Source organism: Echeneis naucrates, chromosome 12 (genome assembly GCF_900963305.1).
Source record: "Echeneis naucrates chromosome 12, fEcheNa1.1, whole genome shotgun sequence".
Lineage (NCBI taxonomy): Eukaryota > Metazoa > Chordata > Actinopteri > Carangiformes > Echeneidae > Echeneis > Echeneis naucrates.
The window spans coordinates 9,376,659-9,399,962 of record NC_042522.1 but is presented as its reverse complement, the minus strand read 5'-3'; the positions used below and the strand labels follow the sequence as shown (position 1 = coordinate 9,399,962).

The 23,304-nt window shown below is 41.2% G+C and overlaps 1 protein-coding gene across 4 annotated transcripts in view; it reads right to left on the bottom strand.

The window, feature by feature from the left end:
• Positions 1–22,255, bottom strand: part of grin1a (glutamate receptor, ionotropic, N-methyl D-aspartate 1a) — a 33,865-nt gene extending 11,610 nt beyond the window's left edge. For 2 of the 4 annotated variants that reach the window (XM_029515763.1, XM_029515764.1), the window contains exons 1-14: positions 22,004–22,255; positions 19,554–19,688; positions 17,435–17,611; positions 10,798–10,860; positions 9,924–10,021; positions 9,059–9,180; positions 7,927–8,101; positions 7,571–7,715; positions 6,454–6,540; positions 5,884–6,019; positions 5,408–5,535; positions 2,680–2,844; positions 2,147–2,265; positions 1,712–1,824 (exon numbers count right to left, since the gene is read on the bottom strand). In XM_029515763.1, the coding sequence (XP_029371623.1) occupies positions 1,712–1,824; positions 2,147–2,265; positions 2,680–2,844; positions 5,408–5,535; positions 5,884–6,019; positions 6,454–6,540; positions 7,571–7,715; positions 7,927–8,101; positions 9,059–9,180; positions 9,924–10,021; positions 10,798–10,860; positions 17,435–17,611; positions 19,554–19,688; positions 22,004–22,252 (1,912 nt within the window). In that variant the 5' untranslated portion in view covers positions 22,253–22,255. The remainder of the gene's footprint in view (positions 1–1,711; positions 1,825–2,146; positions 2,266–2,679; positions 2,845–5,407; positions 5,536–5,883; positions 6,020–6,453; positions 6,541–7,570; positions 7,716–7,926; positions 8,102–9,058; positions 9,181–9,923; positions 10,022–10,797; positions 10,861–17,434; positions 17,612–19,553; positions 19,689–22,003) is intronic. The other 2 variants (XM_029515762.1, XM_029515766.1) reach the window with 2 other exon arrangements.
• Between the last annotated feature and the right edge of the window lie 1,049 nt (positions 22,256–23,304).

Sequence of the window (23,304 nt, the reverse complement as noted above, 5' to 3'; positions counted from 1 at the left end):
TCCACAAGGGTAAAAGGCTCATTAAAAGAAACTGGAGCAAGCCATTTTTAGCTAATCATACTTAACTTGATACTAGGGATGGGAATTTTTTATTATCTCACGGTTTGATTCGAGTCCGATTTTTGGGGCTACGCTTCAATTCAAAATCGATTTTCAATTCAAACGATCGGATTCATAATGATTTCTGCATCAATCTATAGGTGTGCAAAGGATCCTCATGATCTACTCCAGTCTGCTTTGCAAGACAGAATGACAAATAGAGACATTAAAGTGTCTTTTTCACATTTATGAACATTTATCCATGCTTAGATGGAATTGTTGCATAAAAGCAAAATCACAAATTGCTTAAATAACAAAAATAAAATGTCTCTTTATAAAAAGGGTTCCTCATTTTGCAAACCTTACACACTGTGAAGCTCATGTCAAACTCTGTATAAATAAATAGATAAACAAATGTGGTGACTTGAGTGTAGTGGGTGCGGTTCGATTCCTGGAGGTGGCACCTGAATGTGTACAGGTAGTTCCAATAGTTAATTGGAAACCAATGACGGACTGGGCTACAGCAAGGAAGGGCGGCTAGACCAGAGACCAGACCCCTGCAGAGAGTAGAGACTAGACCAGATCAGACTAATCAAGGCGAGAGGCTGGACCCCTGTCTTTTTTTCAGAATAAAAAGGAATGTATCTGTCTGGAAAATTCTCTGAGGGGGTCACTCATAATGCACGCTCCCCACCAGTGAAGCGGCCGTCTGAGTGCTAAGTCTACTATCATGTACTTCAATGGAGATGTCAGTGATGGGTGGAAAACCAAAGAGCAAGGGGATAGAAGAAATGAAAAAGTTTATAGTGGATTTGATATTTCCACCAAAGTTGTGGGATTTATGTTTCATTGTTTCATTGTTGTGTTTTTGTGTGGAAGCATTAAAGTTTTCAGTTATAACTGAAGAAATTGTCTTTATTTCATTACTTAAACACTGTCTGAGCATTCAATTGTAGTGAAATGCTGAAAATGCAATTCTCAAAAGTAAACTGGGAAAAAAAAAACTGATATGGGAAAAATCTAAAAAGATTTTAAAGGGCTCTAAGTAGAAACCAAAATGAGTCCAAATCTTTGCCTTCAACAAGGACGGGGCAGGTTGCATCTCTCGTTCCTCCATTACTGTAGTTTCCTCCTTATTTTGGTGCTTACCACGCTTTTTAGACATTTTAAATTGATTCTGAATTGTAGTACATGAGAATGGCAAATCTTATATGAATCGATTTTTTGGCACACCCACTTCATGCTTTAACTTTCAAAGTTATATCATTGTGTTTGTTTTCTATTGTGATTACATGAGAGTAAAAGGCATAAAATTTAAGAAATTACCAAAAATATAACCCTCTAAAAATATCAGACTTGTAAATGAAACCCTTGAAGACAAAGGAAAACAAGGAAAGGCAACAGGTATTAAATGTTTGAAGCCGAACTACATCAAAGCCTGTCACTGCAAAATGTGATTTAAAAGGAATTCATTTGTCATCCGCAAAGAAAAACTCTGCAGTCAGGCAGCACCTGGAGTCACAACCAACTTTGAAGATGGTTTTTACAACTGCACAACTGTGTAAAGATCAAAGTACTCAACAATATTACAGTGTTCTATGAGAAAGGGATCATTTACAGCTCGGTATCTGATAATATGCAGGGATTCTTCTTCCCACTGGGTGTGTCTCACCTTCTCCTATTCCAGAGTTCAGCAACACTCCCCAGGAGAACCACATAGCAGATGATAAGGTGAGAGCATCTTCTTCTTCTTCTTCACTGTTTACTTTAAATCTTCCAAATGGGCTAGAGTGGGAAAATCGGGAAAATTGCAGGAGATAAAATGAGAACTGGCTGAGAACCTGCAGAAGGGGAAAAAACCCTGGCGACCTCAGGCAGGGAAGGGAACTGAGCAAGAACAAGCAAAGCAAGAGGGAGACATGGTCCACAGAAAGAAAGCAGACAAAGATGGTGGCACAGGGACAGAGCGGTGGGATGGTTGGAGCCAATCTTCCTTCTGTCCATGCGCTCCATGTCCACACCGAGGGAAGATCTGCAGCGCTTAGGGAACACACACACACACATGGACTCAGTCATGAATAGACATACAGACAGCTCCCCTTTGTACCTGAACCGGTCTAGTAGGTAAAGCATCACCGCCACCACATGCACCGATAGACCCACAAGCAGCCACAGTGTGCTCTGGAACGGCTGCATGAACGAGTCCAGAGTACTGCGAGGAATTTCCTGAAAACACACAGCGCATGCAGTTATTGATTGGAAGTGAACGTCTTTGATCACCTTGTGCCTGCATATTACAGAGGAACACAGAGGAAAATAACAGTCTGTTAAAGTTCAACTGGCTAAAATGTCCAAAATGACTGATGTGGGGCTTTGATGAGAGAGGAAATGACACACAGGAAACCCTGGTGGCTATTTTCAAATGTATGCTGATTTAAAATGTATGCATGTATTGTTGTGTCCTTTCGATGATTGACAAACTGCTGCCCACGTGGTAAAAAAATAATAATAAGGGTTTTGGTGTTTTTCCAATTCAGCTTGTCAGTGTTTCGACTGAGTTGTCCTGTGTTTTCCTGCAGAAAGGTAGAAGAGGTATCAAATGACATCTCGTCTGTATTTGGAATTAGAGATTTGGCTTACCTTTTTCACAAGGATGGTGAGGCCTTGGTATTTAAAGGGTTTGGAGAATTCGATATACTGGGCTCGCTCGTTGTTAATAGTCAGCGGGGCTACAATCATGTCAGCCAGGCCCCCCAGGAGCTCTCCCATCATGCCATTCCACTCTTTCTTGTTACTGTTGTTTACCTGAAGTCCCAGAAGGAAGGTGTTAACATCAGCATCAGCAATCCACCCGCTGTTGTCTATACCCCTGCATGTTTCCAGGCTTTGAGGATTTGGGTTAAGCCTTTTGGGGCTAGGCGTCCTGCATCTTTGGAACTGTATCCATCTTACATAACACAGAGAATGCTATTTGCTGTAGTTTATAAAGAACGTGCAGTGTAGAAAATGAAAAGTGCAGTGTGCTGTGCTTGGGTTTCCTGATGAATTTTCTGTATGCACAGAGAATCTGTTCAAATCATTCAGGTTTTTCGTAGTATGTTTGTTCTTCCTTTCCTTATTTAACTTCTGTGGATGTTGATTTTTTTTGGTGTGTGTGGTTGTTTGCGTTCCCTAATTATGCTGCTTTTTTGGTCAGAACGCTCTGTCACAAAGTAGTTTGTGTTTTTCGTTTTCTTTTATTTAAAATAATTGGAAACTGAGCTTATACCATTAGCTAAACATTGGATAATATTATCTAAGATTGTTGTTTAAAACCTTAAATACACTGAAGGCTTTTATTTTGAGTTCATGTGCAAATGGATTTGAGTACTGGATGCTTAATTGAAAAGAAATACATCAAAAATATGGCAGATGCATTGATGCATACATAGAGTGCTGCATGACATATTTTTATAGGCCAACCGTGAAGTTGGCATCACCTCAGTTCCCTTGACAAAAAGCCAGTGCGATATTTACATCAGCTTTTGGATTATTGCAGAAAATAAGGAAACAAACAAAAGGTTGTTTGTTTCCTTATTTTCATGTTGGGCCAGTTGACAATACTTTCAAATCAATGGTGGAGCGTTTCCTGGTTTATTTACTGATGTATTTCATGCTCCATAAAGATATACATGGGTATTCCTCCTGAGCTTGTGTTGACAGTCCTTATTTAATGTGTATAGTTAAAATCCCATTCAAAAAAATCTAGTGCAATATGCCAACTTCTTTTCATGTTAGGATCAATTCAGTCATTGGCTAGGACTAATTCCTGCACTCTATTGGTGTAATGAACAGCACTGGCTGTGTATCTGTCAGCAAACCGTTATCTTAAAGTTAGTGCGGTGCAAATAAAGAGGTTTGCAAACTGTTAGGGGGATGACAATATTAGTTGTACAACAAAGATGATGGGCCGATTGACTGTGGTGAGATGCAGAAAAGGTGCATGAGAGACTTTCCAGCTTCACATATTCATAAAGGGACCCTCTTAAGCATAGCAATGGAATGTTTAAATATAGCTGTTCCTACCATGACATTGGGCTTTTAGACAGTGGCATGTGTCCTATTTAACAAAGGCCAACCTTTCTCAAGAGCGATGATGAAAATGAATTTGTCAGTAAAAAGGGTTTAGGGTTACTGTGCAATTTTTTAAATTACATTAATCACATGTTGCTATTTTGTCCCTTTGCAGCACCGTTAATTTGCCCTCTACTTGTCAGCAGCTTTCTGCTTCCTGCTGTGGCATACATCATGGAATTGAATGATAACAAAAATGAATGATTAAAAAAAAAACTGCTAATGACGCAAGTCAAGAGTAATTAGCAACTTGTGCAAAGCTGAATTAACATATTTTATATTTCGTATTTAAGGCAAGCTACAACTCTGAAGCAGACATTGTGTTCCCTTAGACCTATTAAATTCATTTTGATTTGAAATAACTCTAAAAGCCAACTTCATAAAGTCATTTTCTTAGATTTCCAATCAAAATAAATCGCTTTAAATGTTAGTACAGCTAGAAACCTGTTGTGAAGTTTGATCAGTCCATGCATCCATATATAGACCATCCTGTACAAGACCATAATAGTGGAATTTATCTTAATAAGAAATTCTAGGGGGGAAATTCATCATGTAAGCAACTATAGGATCCCATGTTGCACTGGATTCATCTAACGGCAAGGCTGCTGTTTAAAAGTACATTGTTAGGTTATCAAGCTTCCACCTAATTAAAACAGCTTTATTACTAAGCCATGTTTTCAGTTTGAAGTGGTATCTGCAAGGCAACCTAGTACTCACGGTTCGATGGGGAAACTACGCTGCTAATCAAGGCTGATCTTTCATTTAATCTTTTTCCAGTTTCACAGTCAGAAACTTGCTCGAGGTGACTCAGAAGAGGAAAAGAGTTTGGTAACGAAGGAACCTCCATCACTGACAAAGAACAGTTTTAGCGCGCTGTGCTTGTTCTATTTGACGCCGCTGCAATTGTATAATGAAGTAATTCAAGTAATTCAAAGATTTTCAAGTGAGTTAAATGTCATGATGTTTTCTTAATTTCATAATAAAACTGGTTAGAATTTCCAAATCGACAACACAACTCAGCAATAGTGATTGCTGCTCTTCCAGTCCAGTAGTGTAGACATTTAAAAACTTGAACTAGATCAGTGACAATGAGCAAATTCACCCGCTGGACGTTTGACGTCCTTGGATCTCTGCTCTATGACTTTGGCTCTGGATAGTCAGTGAGATCAAAAGTATTAGTGGAATGAAAAAAAAAACATTCAACAAAGGATTGTGCCTCATGCAATAATATTCCAAATATAAGTGCAAAACTGACCCGCTCCTGAGTTCCAAATTTCCCATCAGCCACCAGGTGCACCTCATAGGTAAAGTTCATGGTCATTGCCAACTTGATCAGGAGATCAATACAGAATCCATAACAACACTGTGGTACAATTGGGCGACCTGTAACAAAACCAGCAAGGGTTGCACGTTACAATCATTCCACATGAAACGTGTGGGTGCTTTTCTTTTTAATCCAAAGGCGGCGCGCGTAGACTGAACAAGGTACATGACATGGTGCACTGCAGCTGACCACACACAGTCACATGGCGCACTGCACACTGCACACAGCACACAGCCGACAGACGAAGCATGTCCCAGCATCCCGGCAGTCACTCACTCTGAATGGCACACTCAGATACATGCATACATATATAGATACCTACTGCATATATATGTATGCATCTCCGGTGGGTGTTTGGCGAGTGCAGTAAAAGCACAGTGATAATATAAACGTCCCTGATGTGTTACCTGGGATGGTCTCATTGGGCCCAGTGCAGATAACCTTTTTAATTAAGACTCCATTTAATGTCATTTCCTCCTTGCATGTTCCGTCCGGCAGAGTGGGTTTCACATACACAAATGGCTCCTGGTGTATCGTCACTATCTACAACAGATGGGACAGAAAGCTGTTTATCACGTAGTTAGAGCTGGACCAGATCGATCCCGAGGGACTTGAGAGCACCACAGTGAGAGGGACAAAAATACTTGCAAAAATCCCAGCAGAGTCACAAATGCCCATGTTCAGATCCCCAGATGCTCACTGACGCACAAAGACAAACAGATGAATGGAAAAAAAATTAAATAAAAAATTACTGAAAAGGCTTCAGATGAGAGGTTCTTTAGAGGCCCAGGAGAAATTTGGAGGGATAGAAGTCATGGCAGATAAAGAATCACTGCTGCCTTTTTGAGCGTAGATCAACTTCACTGAGAGAAACAAACATTAACACACTGTCCAACTAAAGTATGTCAGCTCAGGTCCGCACTCCATCTGTGTAGACATGAATGTCACATTGCGGCAGCGAGGTGAAAGCACACTACCTTTAATCGAGTGGACATCTGGAAGCCCTGTGGTTTCTCAGTCTCTCCTCCGGGCCAGATGATCTTCCGTTGATTGTTCATTACCACCTGCAGGGATGCCACATGCATGTAAAGCATTATAGGTGAGTGCTGACAGAAGGCATGCTGCTGATGAGGCTCCAACACCGTGTGTGAGCAACACTAATGAGTCAGCTTTAAATAACCACAGCTCAGTGGTTCTTTCATTTATTGCACTGGACCTCTGACTTATGTATCATGTGTGAGGGTCTCAGGAACTTATTATTATCACACCTATCAGCAGGAAACTGCTGGTTCTCACAGGCTTTACTGTTGCCTGTGTGTTTAATAATCACCCTTAAGGTGCCCACTATCTGCTCTTTCTTAGAGCATCTTCTGATTGAGGCCATTTTTGTCAAGAGTAATCTTTAAAGTTCCAATTAAATATATTTCTTCTGATGAAGACCTGATAAAGTATTCACAATTGATTGGCACATTTCATCTTCAGTGTTTTAAAGGCAACTTAACACCTCCCAAAATTTTTTGTCTTAAGATAGCACCAGAGGTAAAACAGGCTTGAAACTTTCAGCCAGAGGCAGCTGCGTAAGGCCACAGACTGATGTCATGTTGCTCCTTTATTTTACCTCACTGAGTCCATCTGGCATCTATCTGTATTGTACGCCCCAATCCATCACAGCAGTGAAAATGGCAATAAATATTTCAATCTCTCTTATTCACTCAGGCAGATTGATGTTACATTTGGGAAAACTGCAGGGTTTTTTCTTTTTTTTTGCTCAAACTGAGGTTTGCAGAGTTGTTCTATATTAAGTACATTGTACTATAGATAGAAAACTGGGTCTGAATATCCAGAATGGATACGCTGAAACTGATGTGTTGTGTTGTGTTGTTGTGTTGCGGTGTTGTGGCTTTGTATCAGAAATAATCATTATCAACATCACAATGAGGAACAGTTAAAGCAGTGATAGCATTAAAATACAGGAATCATTTCACAACAACATCAGTAACACATATTTTGCGACAAACATGGCATCACTGTTCCCAAAGGATTCTGCTTCTACTTTGCAAATTCCTATAAAATTGCTCCCCTGAACTAGTTTACCTGTGTTCCATTATATATGCCAACTTGAATGAGTCGCGTCTTCTGGTAGTTGAGTATACTGTAGTGGGCATACTTCCTGTCGCCGTCGTCGTTGAATTCCACACGCCCTGTGAGGCCCTCTGGGTATTTAGATGACATCAGCACCCTGTGGCAAGCCAAAGGGAATGTATGTGATTATACATGTGAATGAGCGCAAATGTATTCATGCAAAGATATTGTGTGTTATCCATTAGGTACGCAATGGTGCATTTTATTGTGTATCACTCACTGCAGGGCTCTCAATTCAATGTTCAACCAGTCAAAAAATGAATGAAACATTTTGAAAAGCATGACATTAGGTTTTTATTCAACCTTACCGTTTAAAAAGAGGCCCTGTTTTCCAAATGTTGGTGTTGCCCACACATCCTCTCGGGGGTTCTGTGATATTTTCCTTCTCAAAGAGCTCCTGTATGGACTGAGCCACCACAGCCACTGCGTCATTGATATGGGCTGACTCATTCTTCCCGTTGATGAGCTGGAGGCCAATCAGACCTGAGACCAGGCCGACAACAAATACAATCACTGACCTGAGCAAGTTTTGCCCTCCCTGGAACCTTTTGCAATTCACAGAGTGAGAAAAAAAACTTATAGGGCCTCCAGTTTAGACATTCTGAATAAAGGTCAGACATCAGTTGTATGATCCATCTTTGTTGCCCATCTTCTCTTCGTGAGTAACTAAAAAATGCCAAGGTCGCTCGTCATTTATGAGATGAGGCAACAGAACAACATGAATCATTTTTCTGATGTTACCTCAGATGACCTTTTCACAGCATGTGTAAAGAGGCCCTTGAAGTTGGATCTCTTGTTTGTGGCCCTACCCGCTAAGGTCAGAGCAATCTGTGCAGGCAAAGCATTGTCTGTGTCGGGGCAAAACACAAATACCTTGAAAATTTAATTTCAACCAAGCAACAATCCAACTTCAACTAAGTTTTCTGATTGCAACCAGGTCCATCAGTCGTGCAGACTCCTGGAAGAAGCTGCAGGAAGCTGCAGTGGAGGTGAATGAGACATGGACAGGACAAAGCAGCGCGTTGGGGTTGGTTGTGCTAGAGTGCCCGGAGGAAAGATGCTCAAAGTTTGTGACCAGAAAAGTGATCAAATACTGTGTGACACTTGTGCAAATAAAAAACCCAAGAACACAGAGAAAAAAGCTGTTATATCTTACCATTCTACCAGTTACCTGTTGCAAAACCTTGCCTTCATAATTAATTTGAAACCAGGGTATTAATATGGCAAAAGAGCACAGTGAATTTACCTTTGAATGATCCAGGACACACACATTTAAACCTTTAAATGCTCAATGCACAGCAAACCGATATACAGTTAATCGTGTAGCACATACAGCGATGAACAGTTAATCTCTTTAATCCTGTATGTGTTATGATAAGCTTCACAGTGAAGCTGGGGTTAACTTGTATGTTCCCACTGATCTCTGCTTGATGAACGTACCGTCTGGCGCCTCGCTCAGGGCTTTACCCGACATCTCCCGCTCGCCCACCAGCCACACGTAGCCCGAGCCTGTCATGTTGAGAAAGCGGGCAGCCTTGTACACAGCAGCAGCATCTTCCTCGCTGGATTTTACCCCATTGGGAACAGACAAAAGAGAGTTTGTCCACATCAGAGCATTTTTTGTGATTGCAGGTCGAATGTCCAGCTGCATTCTCACTGCCTGAGGGAAATCTTGTGGTCTGGAAACACCTGCTTTCTTAGGCAGAGGTATTTACTTTGACTATGGACAGTTACAAAAGTCAAGCCAGTTGGTTACATGAAAAACCCACACAAGTGCATATGTCACTCTGAAACAATGAATTATATTTACCTAAGTCAAGTCATCTAGGCAATCATAAGGGAAGACTGATTGTCTTGGAGCTGAAGGGCTCCTGGGTTGGACTAGACCCCCATTGCCAACAGGACTTTTAGTTCATGATATCAATATACCATTGATTGCTATGGCAACTGCAAAGTCCCATTAGTCTAATGTGTAAGACCTAACAACGGAAGAGTTCAATTAGTTGCACAAATGCACTTTGGCTGATATATCAGAACGTATTCTGTAACCTCGAATTCTTGAAAATGAATGTGCCTTTTAGAAATGTTCATGCAATTTTAAACTAATTTTCCAAATTATAAAAATTTTTTAACTCTCATTTTAATATGACTTACATCCACAGATGGGTCCAGCTGGTTTTGGATGGTAAAGGATCAGTTACAACCTTGAGGCCTTTACAAGCAGGTGTCAGGGACATGAGTACTTCAGAAAAGCTCCCTTTGAACATGTGATTGAAATCTTATGTTTAATCAGTAAAAAGCTCACCTTGCCGACAGAATGATAACTCTGGCCTCCAGCTCTTTCGCCTCCAGCAGCAGGGCAGTTAAGTTTGTCTCCTGGCTGAACTGGAGGACTTTCTCTGCCTGTGATCGGGGCATAAGAAAGGTCAAGCCAGCTACTTTTCCCAACCTCCGACACCATGCTGCCTCTTTACCTGTTTGGTTTGAGCTTGGGCGATTTTGTTTGAAAACGGGACACAGAGATAAAAAGGAAAGCGATCCAGGGGAACCGGCTGAACTAAAAAAAAAAAAAAAAAAAAAAAAAAAAAGCTTGAAGGGAAAAAAACTTTTGCATTTGTTTGCATGCAAACTGAGGGTTATCAAGGCTCCAAAGAAGGACGTGCATGTGTTAGGTAGGGGGAAGAAGAAGGTCAATGCAACCAGTAACTAAAAACAGGTGAAGGGGGGTGAGGGGACGTTTTCCCCCAACAAAAAACTGCTGAAAACTAGGGAAGTGCTACAGAACAGGAGGAAGTAGCATCTGGGAAACGGATTTGTCCCACACTACCGGTTCTCCACAAAGGAATGGACTTGCAAACTCTTTTTGTGTGTGTGTGTTTGTGTTCTCGGTACATGCATTCCTTTATTGAAGGAGAAAATGAAAATGATAAAAGCGGAGCGCTGTTCACTGATTTCTTTCTTTTTTTCTTTTTTTTTAATAACCGGAAATTATAGATTTTTCATAACAAACTCATTCTTCATTTAAATCATAGGGAGATGTCTCAAAGTAAAAAATTAAAGAAAACACGTGCTACCAAGAGAGGGAGATTTCTGGGTCGGCTGGTGTCTGGTTTGGGCTGGTTTCTAGTTGCTACGTTTGGAAAGTTGGTGGGCGGCGTGCATTGACCATGCAAATATACCTTAGGTCCTCGCTTGTTGTCATAGGACAGTTGGTCGAGGTTTTCATAGTTCCTTTTTTTATTCTGATGAGTAATGTGCACAGAGAAAATATGCAGACACAGAAAAATATTATAAACAGTTGAAAATGGAGGGCAGTAAAGCATTCCAACAAATCTCCACTTTTCTGCTTCAAATTGGGATCTTTAACAGAGGAGCTTGCAAAAAACATCAGAGATGACCATTATTGAAGCTCAACACAAATCCAGTCAGGACGACTTTCCCCTCGCACCTGCCCTCTGAATCCATGGCACCGTTTCCCGCTATCAATAAGCCCCACTCATTTTCATCCAATCACAATCAGACACAGTGATTTCTCAGCACTGTGCTCATTCTTTTGTCCACCACCTCAAGTATGTACACAAGATCATCTCCAACCAAACTGGCCAATCAGAGGTTGAAAATGTTCAAATGAAAATGTTCCCATCCTCAGCTCCACCCCTCATTGCCAGGGTCCTGGTCCTGAGGAAGACCCTTTTCTTTTTAAGGAGGATCAATCCAGCCAATTGACTTCCTTCCAGGGTCTATGTGTCAAAGTGTATTTTCTCTGCTCAGTGTTCACTTGAGCTTGCATTCTCTCCTAATTTAAATTTTAATAAAAATAATAAAAAATAGCAAAAAAATAATACAGAATACACTTCTGGGTGATAATTTCAGTATAACTGATGCATGAGATGTGTATGAGATCAAAAGTTTGTTTTTTTTTTTCCACCACATTGAAAACTAATATCACACATCTTTAGCCATAACATTTCACAAACAAACATGGCCACCATTGGAAGCAATCAGATTTGCAAAACTGAAAGTGCAATCACATTTTTTATCCTCCTGAGAAAATGCAAGATTCAAAAGTACTTAAGCAGAACTGCACTCAGACACAGCCACACTATGACATCTGTTTTCTGGTCTTGGAAATCCACGGACTGCAAGTTCCATACATATTCTTCAACATACCTGAGCTTCAAAAACCAGTTTACTGTGCACGCTATTCGTATCACCTTTTTTCACTAAGCATCTTAACTTCACCAGTATCATCAATAATCAAACTGTTATAAATCCAGAAGTAAATGGTTGAGCTTAAATGACAAAAACAAGGCAGCAGTCTGATTTTCTATCCCAAAATAAACTTCCAAGTAGTCTCCAGCTGTGTCCCAATTCAATATTAATTCTGATGTACAGAGTCCACACTGGTAAAGTGAGTTTTCTTTCCTATGGCTCACATCATTACACAGTCCCACCATTTACTGGACAGAATAAATTGAGGCTGTTCTTACAAGGAAATAATTATCTTGGAAAACAAAACAATGAATAATGGCAGTGGTTCCAGGCCTGTTGGCCCTGAAGCAAGCAAGGCCATCAAATCAACTGCAAAACAATAATAAGAAAAAAAAAACATCAATATAAAAAGAATTTCCTCTATTAAGGCCATCAGTGAACCTTTGTGTTGTTGCCAGACATATACAGTTCAGCCTGGTTGAAAGATTACATCCATGCCAGAAACCTAAGCATCACAGTGGAGAGCTGGTGAGCAATGGGAATTACAGAATTACAAGGTAAGAGTCAAGAGACAGATGGAAAAGTCACAAGATCGCTCTGCCATCAATAAAGAAACTATGAACAAAAACGAAAAATCTGGTTTTTCTTACATTCAGTTAAAATTGAGATTTTCGAGTGTGCCATGAGTGGGACACTTTGGAAACCTATGTTTTAAAAAACTATAGCATAACATACTGACTAACTCAGAGAGCAGGTTAGACTTCACTCTATGTGTCACCACTGGGATTCTAGTCCGATAGTGTGCTGAGGTCCTGCCTGGCACAGGCAGCCATTTTGTAGGAAAATACATCTTTCTGCATCACAGAGTTTCTTTGACAGCTGCCTTACTTCATGGTTCACACCTCAGTGCATTCTGGGTATGACTTCTTCCCCTCACAAGCACGGCGCTGGCCTGCATCACTGCAATATTCAGACTGACAAGTAAATCCACAATAAACACCATCCAGAAAGTCTTTCATTCACATCGACTGACAGCTTCTCAGACCAGCTATGCAAGCCGATGCCACTGTGATTTTTCTTCAAGTCACTGTAGTCTGAGGTATTGATCTTAAATGTTCAGCGGTAATTGTCATAGTCACCCGAGCGATGCAGCAGCAGGAACAAATGCATGGTTATACCACTGGGGAATGACGAATATTTTCATTCAGTTGGGTGGTAATATTTAAGCAGGTTACATTAATGATCATTTTACTGTTTTTAGAAGCTGACCAAATACTGTCTGATAATATCAATGTTAACAATACTTAAAGACAAGACCTTCACTGTGATTTTGGCCATAGTTACGAGCAAAATGACCCATCAGAGAGAAAGTTAAAAACTCTCTACCATCAGCTCTTTGAGGTTGGTGGAATCAGAGACATAGAGACAGAAAGCACTACAGGCAATTTTTTCTATGGAAAGTGGCCACTAAAGTTTGCTTCTACAGTGACTGGATTTGTTCCTTCTGGGACGTCATCAACACAGGTCTGGCATCACTCCAAGTTCTGACATCTGACCTCTAAAAGGTATGAGCTTCACTCTGGCTGACAGAATCATTATACCTTTGATAAAAATGCTGAACCCATTTACTTTGGCAACTTGCCCCTTCACCATTAGCCGGACCCCAACACACAGAGATACCCAACCTGTTCTGTATCTTTTTGAATTTGCGCCCTCTTTTTAAAACATCATGAGGTGTCGGCGGTAATTAGTAGCCTTAATTAGCAGCCTGAATAATAATCAGGAGTGAAAATACTATTCTAGTTAGAGTAATTCTAGTATTCTTCTTTCTAATGTAATGAAAACATCACTAACAGCCAATGGGAATGTATATAATTCAACTAATTCCACTGCAGTTTTTGTGAAGTAAAACCTGTAGTAACTTAAAAGATGTAATAATGACAGTGTTGAATGAGAAAACTGGTTCAGACTTTATTAGAAATGAGTGAAATATCCCTCCAGACCAGCAAAAAAAGAAAGTCCCTTTTTGCTGTTGAGAAACTAATATATTAAAACAAATTACATTTTAACACATTTCTCAGATGCCTTTTAGAACTTTGTCATAGAATGAGAGTGTTTAAATAGCTCAAGCATGTAGAAATGCACTTGCGTCACCTCCCTTTGTCTCTTTTCCCTAAGAGGTTTTCTGAGCAATCTTTTTTTGTAACCACAGTCGGACATTAATATTTCATGTTCTGTTGGTCACGCTTGCACTCTGAGTAAGTCCACTGTGTCCAGAGCCTCTTCACTGCTGGAGACAGCGATCCCCCTGCAACCTCCTTTGTGGCTTTGCTAATGACTTGCCATGAAGCTAAAAATAATGTCAATTTACTGAGTTTATGCAGCACAACAAGGTGACTATCAAATATAACCCATCCCTCTTTTAAGTCAAGCTGAAAATCTCATGGTTCACATCTGTCACATCCACACCAACAACCTTCAGCATCGCCCAAGACATTTAAGATAATAATACTTTATTGATCCTCATTGGGGAAATCTCAAATTTTCAGTTTAAATTTAAATTTAAGGTTTTCTATTTAATTCACAGATTAGAGGTTAGTCCAACACTGCCATCAAAACAATCAAAATGTTGGTACAGTTTTTATTATTCTGCGGATGTCGTGAAAACATTAAATGTCACACCAGACATGAAAGTGAGCTGAGGAGCTGCTCGGGGCAACGTATCCACCGTGTCCACACAAACAAATCAAACATCTGGATTTATCTAAATCGTTGGTATTTAAAGGGACACCCTCCATATTTTGTTATTGTGTCAAAAAGCTAATCCTAATGGGAAAATTTTGATGGGATTTTATCCAAGTCACATCTTGAGCTTATCTGGCCCTTTTTTAATAAAGCTTCACTGTCACCCTGTACCAAATGGGTTGCTATTCTAAAAAGGGTAAGCTGCTGTTTTTCTATAGTTCTCTCATTGTAAACAAATCCACTGACAATGGTTTTTGTGTTTATTTGTCTCTCAATAATTAACTATTTCTCTACTCTCTCTGTGGCTCTCGGCCCCAGATCCATTTGTTTCTACATAAACCTTTAATGTCTCTTGGCTGACATTTCATGAGCAAAGTGAAGACTGGTGTTTTTAATTAGTGTCACTCAAACTAAGAGAATACACTGCAATCATGGACAAGTATTTTCAGTTGTGAAATGGTGCTGTAGTGATTATTGTTTAAGCAGGATAGTGAAACTAAAGGAAGTTTCATACATTTACCATGAAGTCGGGACTGTGGCTGGACCACTTGGGGACAGTCATAGACGTGTCCTGAAGTCTCTCCAGCATTGTCTTGACTGAATGCTTCGGGTTATTGTTGTGCAGAAAGGCGGCCACAGCCTCCAGTCTTATTCACTCTGGACCAGGATTTCTGGTTTCCCTCTATATTTCGCACTGACCACTGTCCATATCTGTCCTGTTGAGAGCGTCGCCCCCTCGCCCCATAGCCTGATGCTGCTACCACCACGTTTCACTGTAGGGACGCTATTAGCCAGACAATGAACAATGCAGACAGTGTTTGGAGTACTGCCCAAAGTGTTACATTTTTGTTTCATCAAACCTGAGAATCCGTATCCTTGTACTCCCAGAGTGCTTTAAATGTTGTTTAGCAAACTCTGGGCAGGTGGTTTTATAAGCTTTCCTCTCTCTGTCCACTCTCCTTGATAGATGAAGAGCTACTGAGATGGTTGCCCTTCTAGCAGGTTTTTACATCGCTGCAGGGAACTACTGACCACTGTGCTCCAGGGTTCACTCCAAGCTTCGGAAGTTGTTTTATTTTTGCCCTCATCAATACTTTTTCATAAATAATTATTGTAGAGGTCTACAGAGAGTTTTTTGTATCTGATGGCTTGGTTTTGTTAGGATATGCAGGGTGAATTTTAGGACCTTATGTGTGCCAGTCTGTGCCTTTCTAAACTGCTTTACGTGCAATTACTTAAATCACTTAAATTTGGTACAAGAGGGCTCACAAAAGCTCCAGTAACAACTAAAGGATAATTAAAATGAAAAAGATGCATTTGAGTGTTAACGCTAAATAAGCGACGTAAGATTTAGATGTTGTATAGATTTGCAGAAGAAACCTACTGTATGTCATTAGGAGTAACTGAGCAACAATGGCAGTATAATCCACTGAAATGAAATCTTCATGACAGAAGTGTGTAAAACGCGAGCAGGTCTGTATTTGGAGAGTAGTTGTAATGTGGATGTATAGATGCTGTGGTTTTGGTCCCTGTGTGGAATTTATTCACAATCGGATACATCATTATGTTTACCACTGAGTTTTACAAGGCTGAATTATTGCTGAATTGTGCACATTTGGGTAGATTCTCAAATGAATCCTACTCAGATTTCCAAATGTCCTAAAGCTGGCACCACAGTCATGACTGAATGCATGCACAATTAGAGCCAGATTTGAGGACACTTCTCTCAGCATCTTGGGATTGAATGGTGTGCACAGATGGGTTCATTGTAAGATCCAAACTCAGATAATATAAATCTAAAAAGAATTTCCTGGATTTGTGTAATGCACAAATTTCTCCTTTGCAGTGCAGGTAGTGAGCTGCGACTTGATGAATCGACCATAGGAAACAGCATCGATGGATGCAGTGTGACGTTTGAAGTGTTTTTCTATCGCTTTTTGATCAATAGCTTACTGATCCCTTTCATTTAATTTAAGCAACTTGCGTTTTAACTGCAGCTGCTTTCTGCAAATTACCTCGGATGTGTGTGTCATATTCACTGACTCTTCAGCTTCTGATTTAATTAAATCTCCAAATCAGGACTCATTTCATCCAGGAACACAATTACAGCAATGAGCCCCAGAGAGGGACAAGCGTGACAGAGTATAAAGCAAGAGCATACCACAGGATAATTTCATCTTATTAAATGAATGGATGAAATAGATAGCACTTGTTTTATCCTCTCAATATCTGTCTTTCTCTGCTCCTAAAGGGCATACATCACTGCAGTCTCAAGTCTGTTTTGACTCAAAGAGGATCAGCATTTCACTGACCCACATACACAGCTCAGAGCTACACTTAAAATGGATGCATCAGTGTGATCCGAAAAGGCGAAAACATCTCCCACATCTTGAGACACGACTTATTGGGATACAATAAACACAAGTCTTCTGTGTAGAACAGTGAAACTGGCTGTCATTACAGTCTGAGAGGAAAGAAACACCCGACTTCCACCATGGCCCCCAAAAAAAGACAGATCAATGCCTCAGTCTGTGATGGTTTGCAAAGCCCCACGTTAAAGTCCGCTATTTGGCTCCCACTGTGGATAGACACAGGATAATTTGGACTATGGCAAAAAGCAATGTGAAGATGAGCAAATAAACATACAAACTTTTGTCAGATTAGACCACATTAAACGCTGTTGATGTCTCTAGGCATGTTAGCCAATGTTTACACAATGGTGAGAAAGAGATGTAGCCACACAACAGAAAGGGAAACAGTTACATACATAGAAGACCTTTGAGGTTTAAAAACCTTACACACTCACACGCTCATGCTCACACACTCTAGGGGGAGACCCTGGGAGCAGAAGCGTCTCACCTTTGTTTCTCTCTCCTCCAAGAGGGTCTCAAGCCTCTTTTGAGCAGCCCGCCCCTCGTGGTCGTCGCTCACTATCAGGATGATGTGGTTCCAGTTGAACTCGCGCATCAGGTCGAACCACACGTGTGCTTGGTGAGAGTAGGGAGGGACCGTCCGCAAAAAGGACAGGTGGATACTCTGAGGAGCACCAAGCAGTGATTTTCATTTTCACAGTTCCCAGTGACAACTCAGATTTTAATGAATGACTCATCACTTGCTGCACAAAAATTAGGGACAAAACCTCCCATGAGGGCAGATTGTGACCTTTTTAAAGGTTACTTGAGTATTTATATGGGAGAAAATACTTCTGTAATTGGGTTATATAAGGTTCTGCCTGATAGTCTGAGGACAAACACTGTCTCCTGGGATGTAATTTCATGATATGAACATGGCCCCATTATCTCCAATGAAGGGAAATCTTAATGATGGAAAGGTTGAAGGTCAGGCTGGGTCAACAGAATGCGGCAACTTAACATGAGACTTTTTCCTCTTTTCCTATGACTCAATAAAGATTTGTTCATTCTTTTTCATAACCACAATCCTTTGCTAACCTGATGTTACCATGAGGTCCTGCAAACTTGAAACTAGAGCAATTTGTCGATTTTTGCCATTGATACACAACCAACATTAGCATTAACACTAGGCTAACAATAATAAATGATAAAGTAACTTGGACATAAAATTTGATTCCTTTCTTCTCTAGTGAATGGAGGCAAACCAGTGCCCTGGTTTTGCTTTCGGGATCTGTCGAGTCGTGCTACCAATCAATTTATGCTATGGTTCTGTACTCACTGGTTAGGTACAGGCTTAAGATTTTGGTTAGAGTCTTTGCTATAAATTAACATCACAATGGCGTGTTTTGGCAAAGCAGTAAAACCCAACAAAATGCTGACCAGCCACATCTCTTTCTAAGAGGGACTCACTGCAGTCAACAGATAAGCCTGGAGAAGTAGCTCTGTTCAGTGAAAATGGATATTATTGTAATTCAAACATAATAATGGTTGAAGCTCTTGGCCAGTCTGGGGGTAGGGTTAGAATAAGTAGCCAAAAAAAAAACAAAACAAAAAAAAAAAACAACACACACACACACACACACACACATATATATATAAAAAACCACCACAAAAAAATAAAAAATAAAAATAAAACTTTCTTTTCTAACCTTCACCGAGCCCTTAAAACCAAAGGCCACAAATGTTAAATCAGCATCATTACACTGCAATGTGAAATGATTTCGGACAGAACAGACAAATTGTGACATCCTGCCAATAGGGGCATTAGCTCAGGGAAGGTTTTTATGTGACTTTCCAAAGGGCTGATACAAATGAAGTATTTTGATGACCTGCGGCCACTGAAGAACGTTTTGTTTCTGAGACGATGACTGGCCTGAACAGAGCCCTGACCTCAATTCTTCCCACACCCTCTGGAGGAACTGAAACACTGACTGTGATCCCGGCTGCATCAGCCAATGTCCGTGTTGGACCTCACTAATGCTTTTTGTGATTGAATAGGAGCAAATCTCTGCACCCAGATTCTTAAAGCTTCTCTTCAGCACAACATTAATGACCATGTAATGCACTTTTCTAACTATATAAAGACAGGACATGGAATAGTATGAAAGCTAATATGCTGCAGCAGAATTTGCTCCAGAAACAAAGCGACACCATATTAAAGATAAAAACAGCTTCCTAAACAAAATGCCAACCTAATCTCTGCGGGACAAACACTTTCGCCATGCACAGACACTCTCTACATTCAATGCCTGTGTTGAGATCAGCTGAGATTTCATTTAAACAGACTCAAATTGAGTCGTTTGCATTTTATTTATGATTACTTTAAAGTTTGATTTTAGTGGTTTGTGTCTAATAAAAACATTACTTGGGTCAGAGGCATTATTAATAATGTTCTTTCAATTTTCAACTGGATATTCATTTAATCACAGCCAACCTAATGGACAGTGATGGGACATTTAATCTGAGAAGCTTTAGAAACTGCCCCAGGGGAGCTCCTCAGTCTTTCACTTCCTTCCTGTTTTCCTCTCTCTGTGTCTGCCTTTACACCTCTCTCATCCATCACTCACCTTGTCTGAGTAGATGGACATGCGGGTGGTGAGCCCCACCACAGGGATGCGGTAGAAGCCTGCGGTGTAGGAGACAGGCGTTGGAGTGAGGTGGTCATTGGACTGAGGAGGGTGACTCACCAGGATAGCATAGACCTGCAGAGACACAGCAGAACATTCTGTCATTCTGGCACTGCCATTAAAACCAGGATTTGTTTGAGAATAAAGAGTTGTAGGGGTCAATTTTCTACATGACACCTAACCCTTCTTTTTGGATTTTATTCATACATTCATCTTCTACCGCTCATCTGTTTAAACATACTGTATAAAGGCATCTCACAATGAACTCATCACAAATGATACACATCAATGTATCAATTTACATTTTTACACTGCAAGCATAAAGGAGCCACACACTGAAAGACTTAAAATGTAAAAAATGTTTCAGATCTGTTGGCATATACTGCAGGAAACAATACACTCAAATCAATTCTATTTGGATCGTGAATTCCAAAATACAACATTTCATGTTCTTAAGATGACAATATCATATTTAGATTATAAAAAAGCTGATTTCAGGATGTTGCAGAAAAACGTGTCAGCATCAAGATTCCTTGCATTAGTATCACTCAGATAGTAATTCACCTTTGCCTGAATCTTCTGTTTTTCAAAATGAATTGAACTTGTGTGTGTTGTATTTACACTATAGTTTTTTGGTTGTGTAACCAAAATGTTGTATGAGAAGGTTAAAAATAAAATTTATGAACAAGGCCAAGAGAGAAACAGAGGAACAAAGTAAAACTTTTCCTTTCTCCTCAGTGTGTAGGCTGGCAGACTAAGATTAATTTATGGATTTTTGGTTCAGTTTTATTCCTGCTTTTAATAAATTAAGCTGGTTAATACAGTTCTGGTGGGAAAAAAAAGAACCTTTGTGTGCCTCTCTGAGAGCTCAGCCTTTAGAGATGCCACAGAGACATGAAGGAAGGGGAGTAAAGTTGGCATGGCTGTGCATGCATGGACTATTTGATATGAGCCGTCCGTATGGTTGGGTCAAAAATGAGGTCTATTTTCCAAGGACTGCTCCCAGGCATCTACTGCTCCATCTGCCACAGACTTTCCCTGTCAGCGACTGAATTTGCCTACTAACCAATCTCATCTGATGAGACCTTCCATACACTTACTGTCTACAGTGGGTTTGGTGTGTCTCATTTACAAAAGATGTGTGTGTGTGTGTGTGCATACAGTGAAGTGAACCATTGTTGGCGTAATCTGCACCGGATGAATGGCATGCTAAGGCTTTGACTGGATGTGACAGCATTATTCTACAAGCCTGTATCAATTAGAGTCATTACACTGAGAAGATGTCCGTGGACCTGAAAGCAACACTGAAGCTGTGGGTGTGTTTCACATGATCACAAGCTTAATTATGTGTGTGGGTGGAATAGGAGCACAAGCAAGGCGCCTCAACAAACTCCGACATAATGTCGGCCCTCTTTAAAAGCCATGTACAGCATTACATGAGTGCATTGGCTGTGCTTTGGTGTTCTAACAAGTCTCAAAGGCGCACACACTCACCATACATCATGCATTACTTATGGCATATGCTTTGTTACATCTGCAGCACAAGTGGTATGAATTTTACACTTGTGTGACTAAAGGAGAACTGGAAAACAACCATATTCATTCACTCTTTTTGAATCTCACTGCAGCAGCTACAAAATACATTTGTATCATATCATACAGACTGCAGCTGAGTGAGTGATCCACACTTAAAGGCCAAGAAGCAAAGAGTGCTGGCTCAAGCTGTCCTCGTCCGTGTAAGAGCCCATCATGCTGAAATGTTACCACGCATCACACGCACATTGAATGGCAATTTGTTAATTGTGAATGACGCATTGCAAATTTTCACGCCTCCCTGGCTCCTTTTGCAGTTCAACGGATCTGCAGATGTGTGTCCTCAAAGGCACAGTTGATCTGTCATCTGAGACAAGCCCACAAAACCAAAGCCTGGCAGGTCTATGGGGAGTTGACAGCATTTGAACTGCACAAAGTGGATTCATTTTTGGCTTTATTGGTAGCATCAGTGCCAAATTGGACAAATGGCAGGTCACTATTGGCTGCTCTCCATTGTGTTTCCACACGTCTGTCCATGTTCTAGCTGAGTGGACAAATAGACAACTGTTTTGTCTGGAGAGAAGACTGATGGCTGTCTCATTGTGGTGACCAATCCGGTCTAGTAAGCACTTCAGTGGCTCTTGATTGAGAAAACAAATCTGACTGGGACATTTAGATGTTTCCTGAAAGCCCCAACTTTGTATAACAAAGCACTGGGATTTGCCAGCTGCTGATTCTTCAGCAGAGTCTAAGAGAATAAGAGTCTACACTGAGGGGGAGGTGAGCATGCATGCATGTAGCTGGTGTTTTGAGCTTCGACCAAGTGATGATTGAAGCTGTTTCATGATTCTTCCTACCTGGCTGGAGATCAGATCCTCGCAAACGGAAAGAGCCATTTGGATGGCGTTTGGTTTGTGCGTTACGGAGATGGCGGTCAGCTTGAATTTGTCCCTGCCGTAGACCTGGTTGGCCTGGGTCACGGCATCTTTGAAGACCTGCTCGTATCTCTTCTGGCTCAGGACGGCCCCGATGTTAACGATCTTCGGCTCGCAGCCGGCCCGCGCACAGGAGCACGAGAAGAGCACCGCCAGCAGAAACAGACGCATCGTGCGGACCACCAAATAGCAGAGCGCAGCCCGGCCGCTTTTGTCCCCGGTGGCGGGTCGGCTCGACCAGCTTCTAGACGGCTGCACGGCTCAGCCAGCTGAATGCACGACTGCAGATACGGTCCAGGTGGGCGTTGTGAGCGGGGGAGGGAAGCCAAAAAAGGGAAAGAGAAGACTGCAAAAATGGGTGGATTTATGTGCAATGCGGAGGAATGTGCATAATCATATAAGGGCAGGCTGCGAACCAGGAATGCCCAAAACGCATTGTCCACCTGCTTTCCTTCCTCTTTTTTCTCTCTTTGCTCACACCTCTCTGTGCTTTGCACACAGGAGTTGATGCATCGTCCGAGCCACCGGGCGGCTTCCCTTCTGGGGTGTCGCTGCTCCCTGCGCGCTGAGCGGACTGATCACTCTGCTGCGTCGCTGGTTGCTCAGGGCTGAGCGGCTGCTGTCCTTGGTGCTGACAGCTGTGCATGCGCGCCGTGGCTGTAATGCGCGTTCCCGCCGTATCGGCTCCTCACTCCCGGGTTTTGCGCGTTGGCGTGTTACTACTACTGCTGCTGCTGCTGCTGCTGCTGCTGACGATGGCTGCTCCTATGAAAGATAAATGCACCAACTTGTCCAAAATACACACAGTCAGACTGTTATTGTTAACAGGACATGAAAGGGACAGTCGTTGACGGAATCGCATGCTGTCCCAGGTTTCATAGCTGCAGGGAATTAACAGGCTGCACAATCAATTCAAATTAATAAGTGGGCTTTGTTAATGTGTGTAGTTTGAGTTTAGGTCAAGAGTTAAATACCCTGATTACAAAGAGCAGATGGAGGCATGTTTATTCCAACCTAAGGGCATCGGGTCACAGTTGATCCACAGACTCATTTGGGCTTCATTGTAAGCCGTTTGCACCCAATCAGGAATAAGAGTCTGATTTGTCGAGTATCTGAATGCCTAAAATGGACTGACCCCATTGGACGGCTCATGTCTTCCGTCTGTCTTGAACAGTGTAACTGTGCAGACAGAAAACAATAAGAAAAAAAATACGAACTCACTC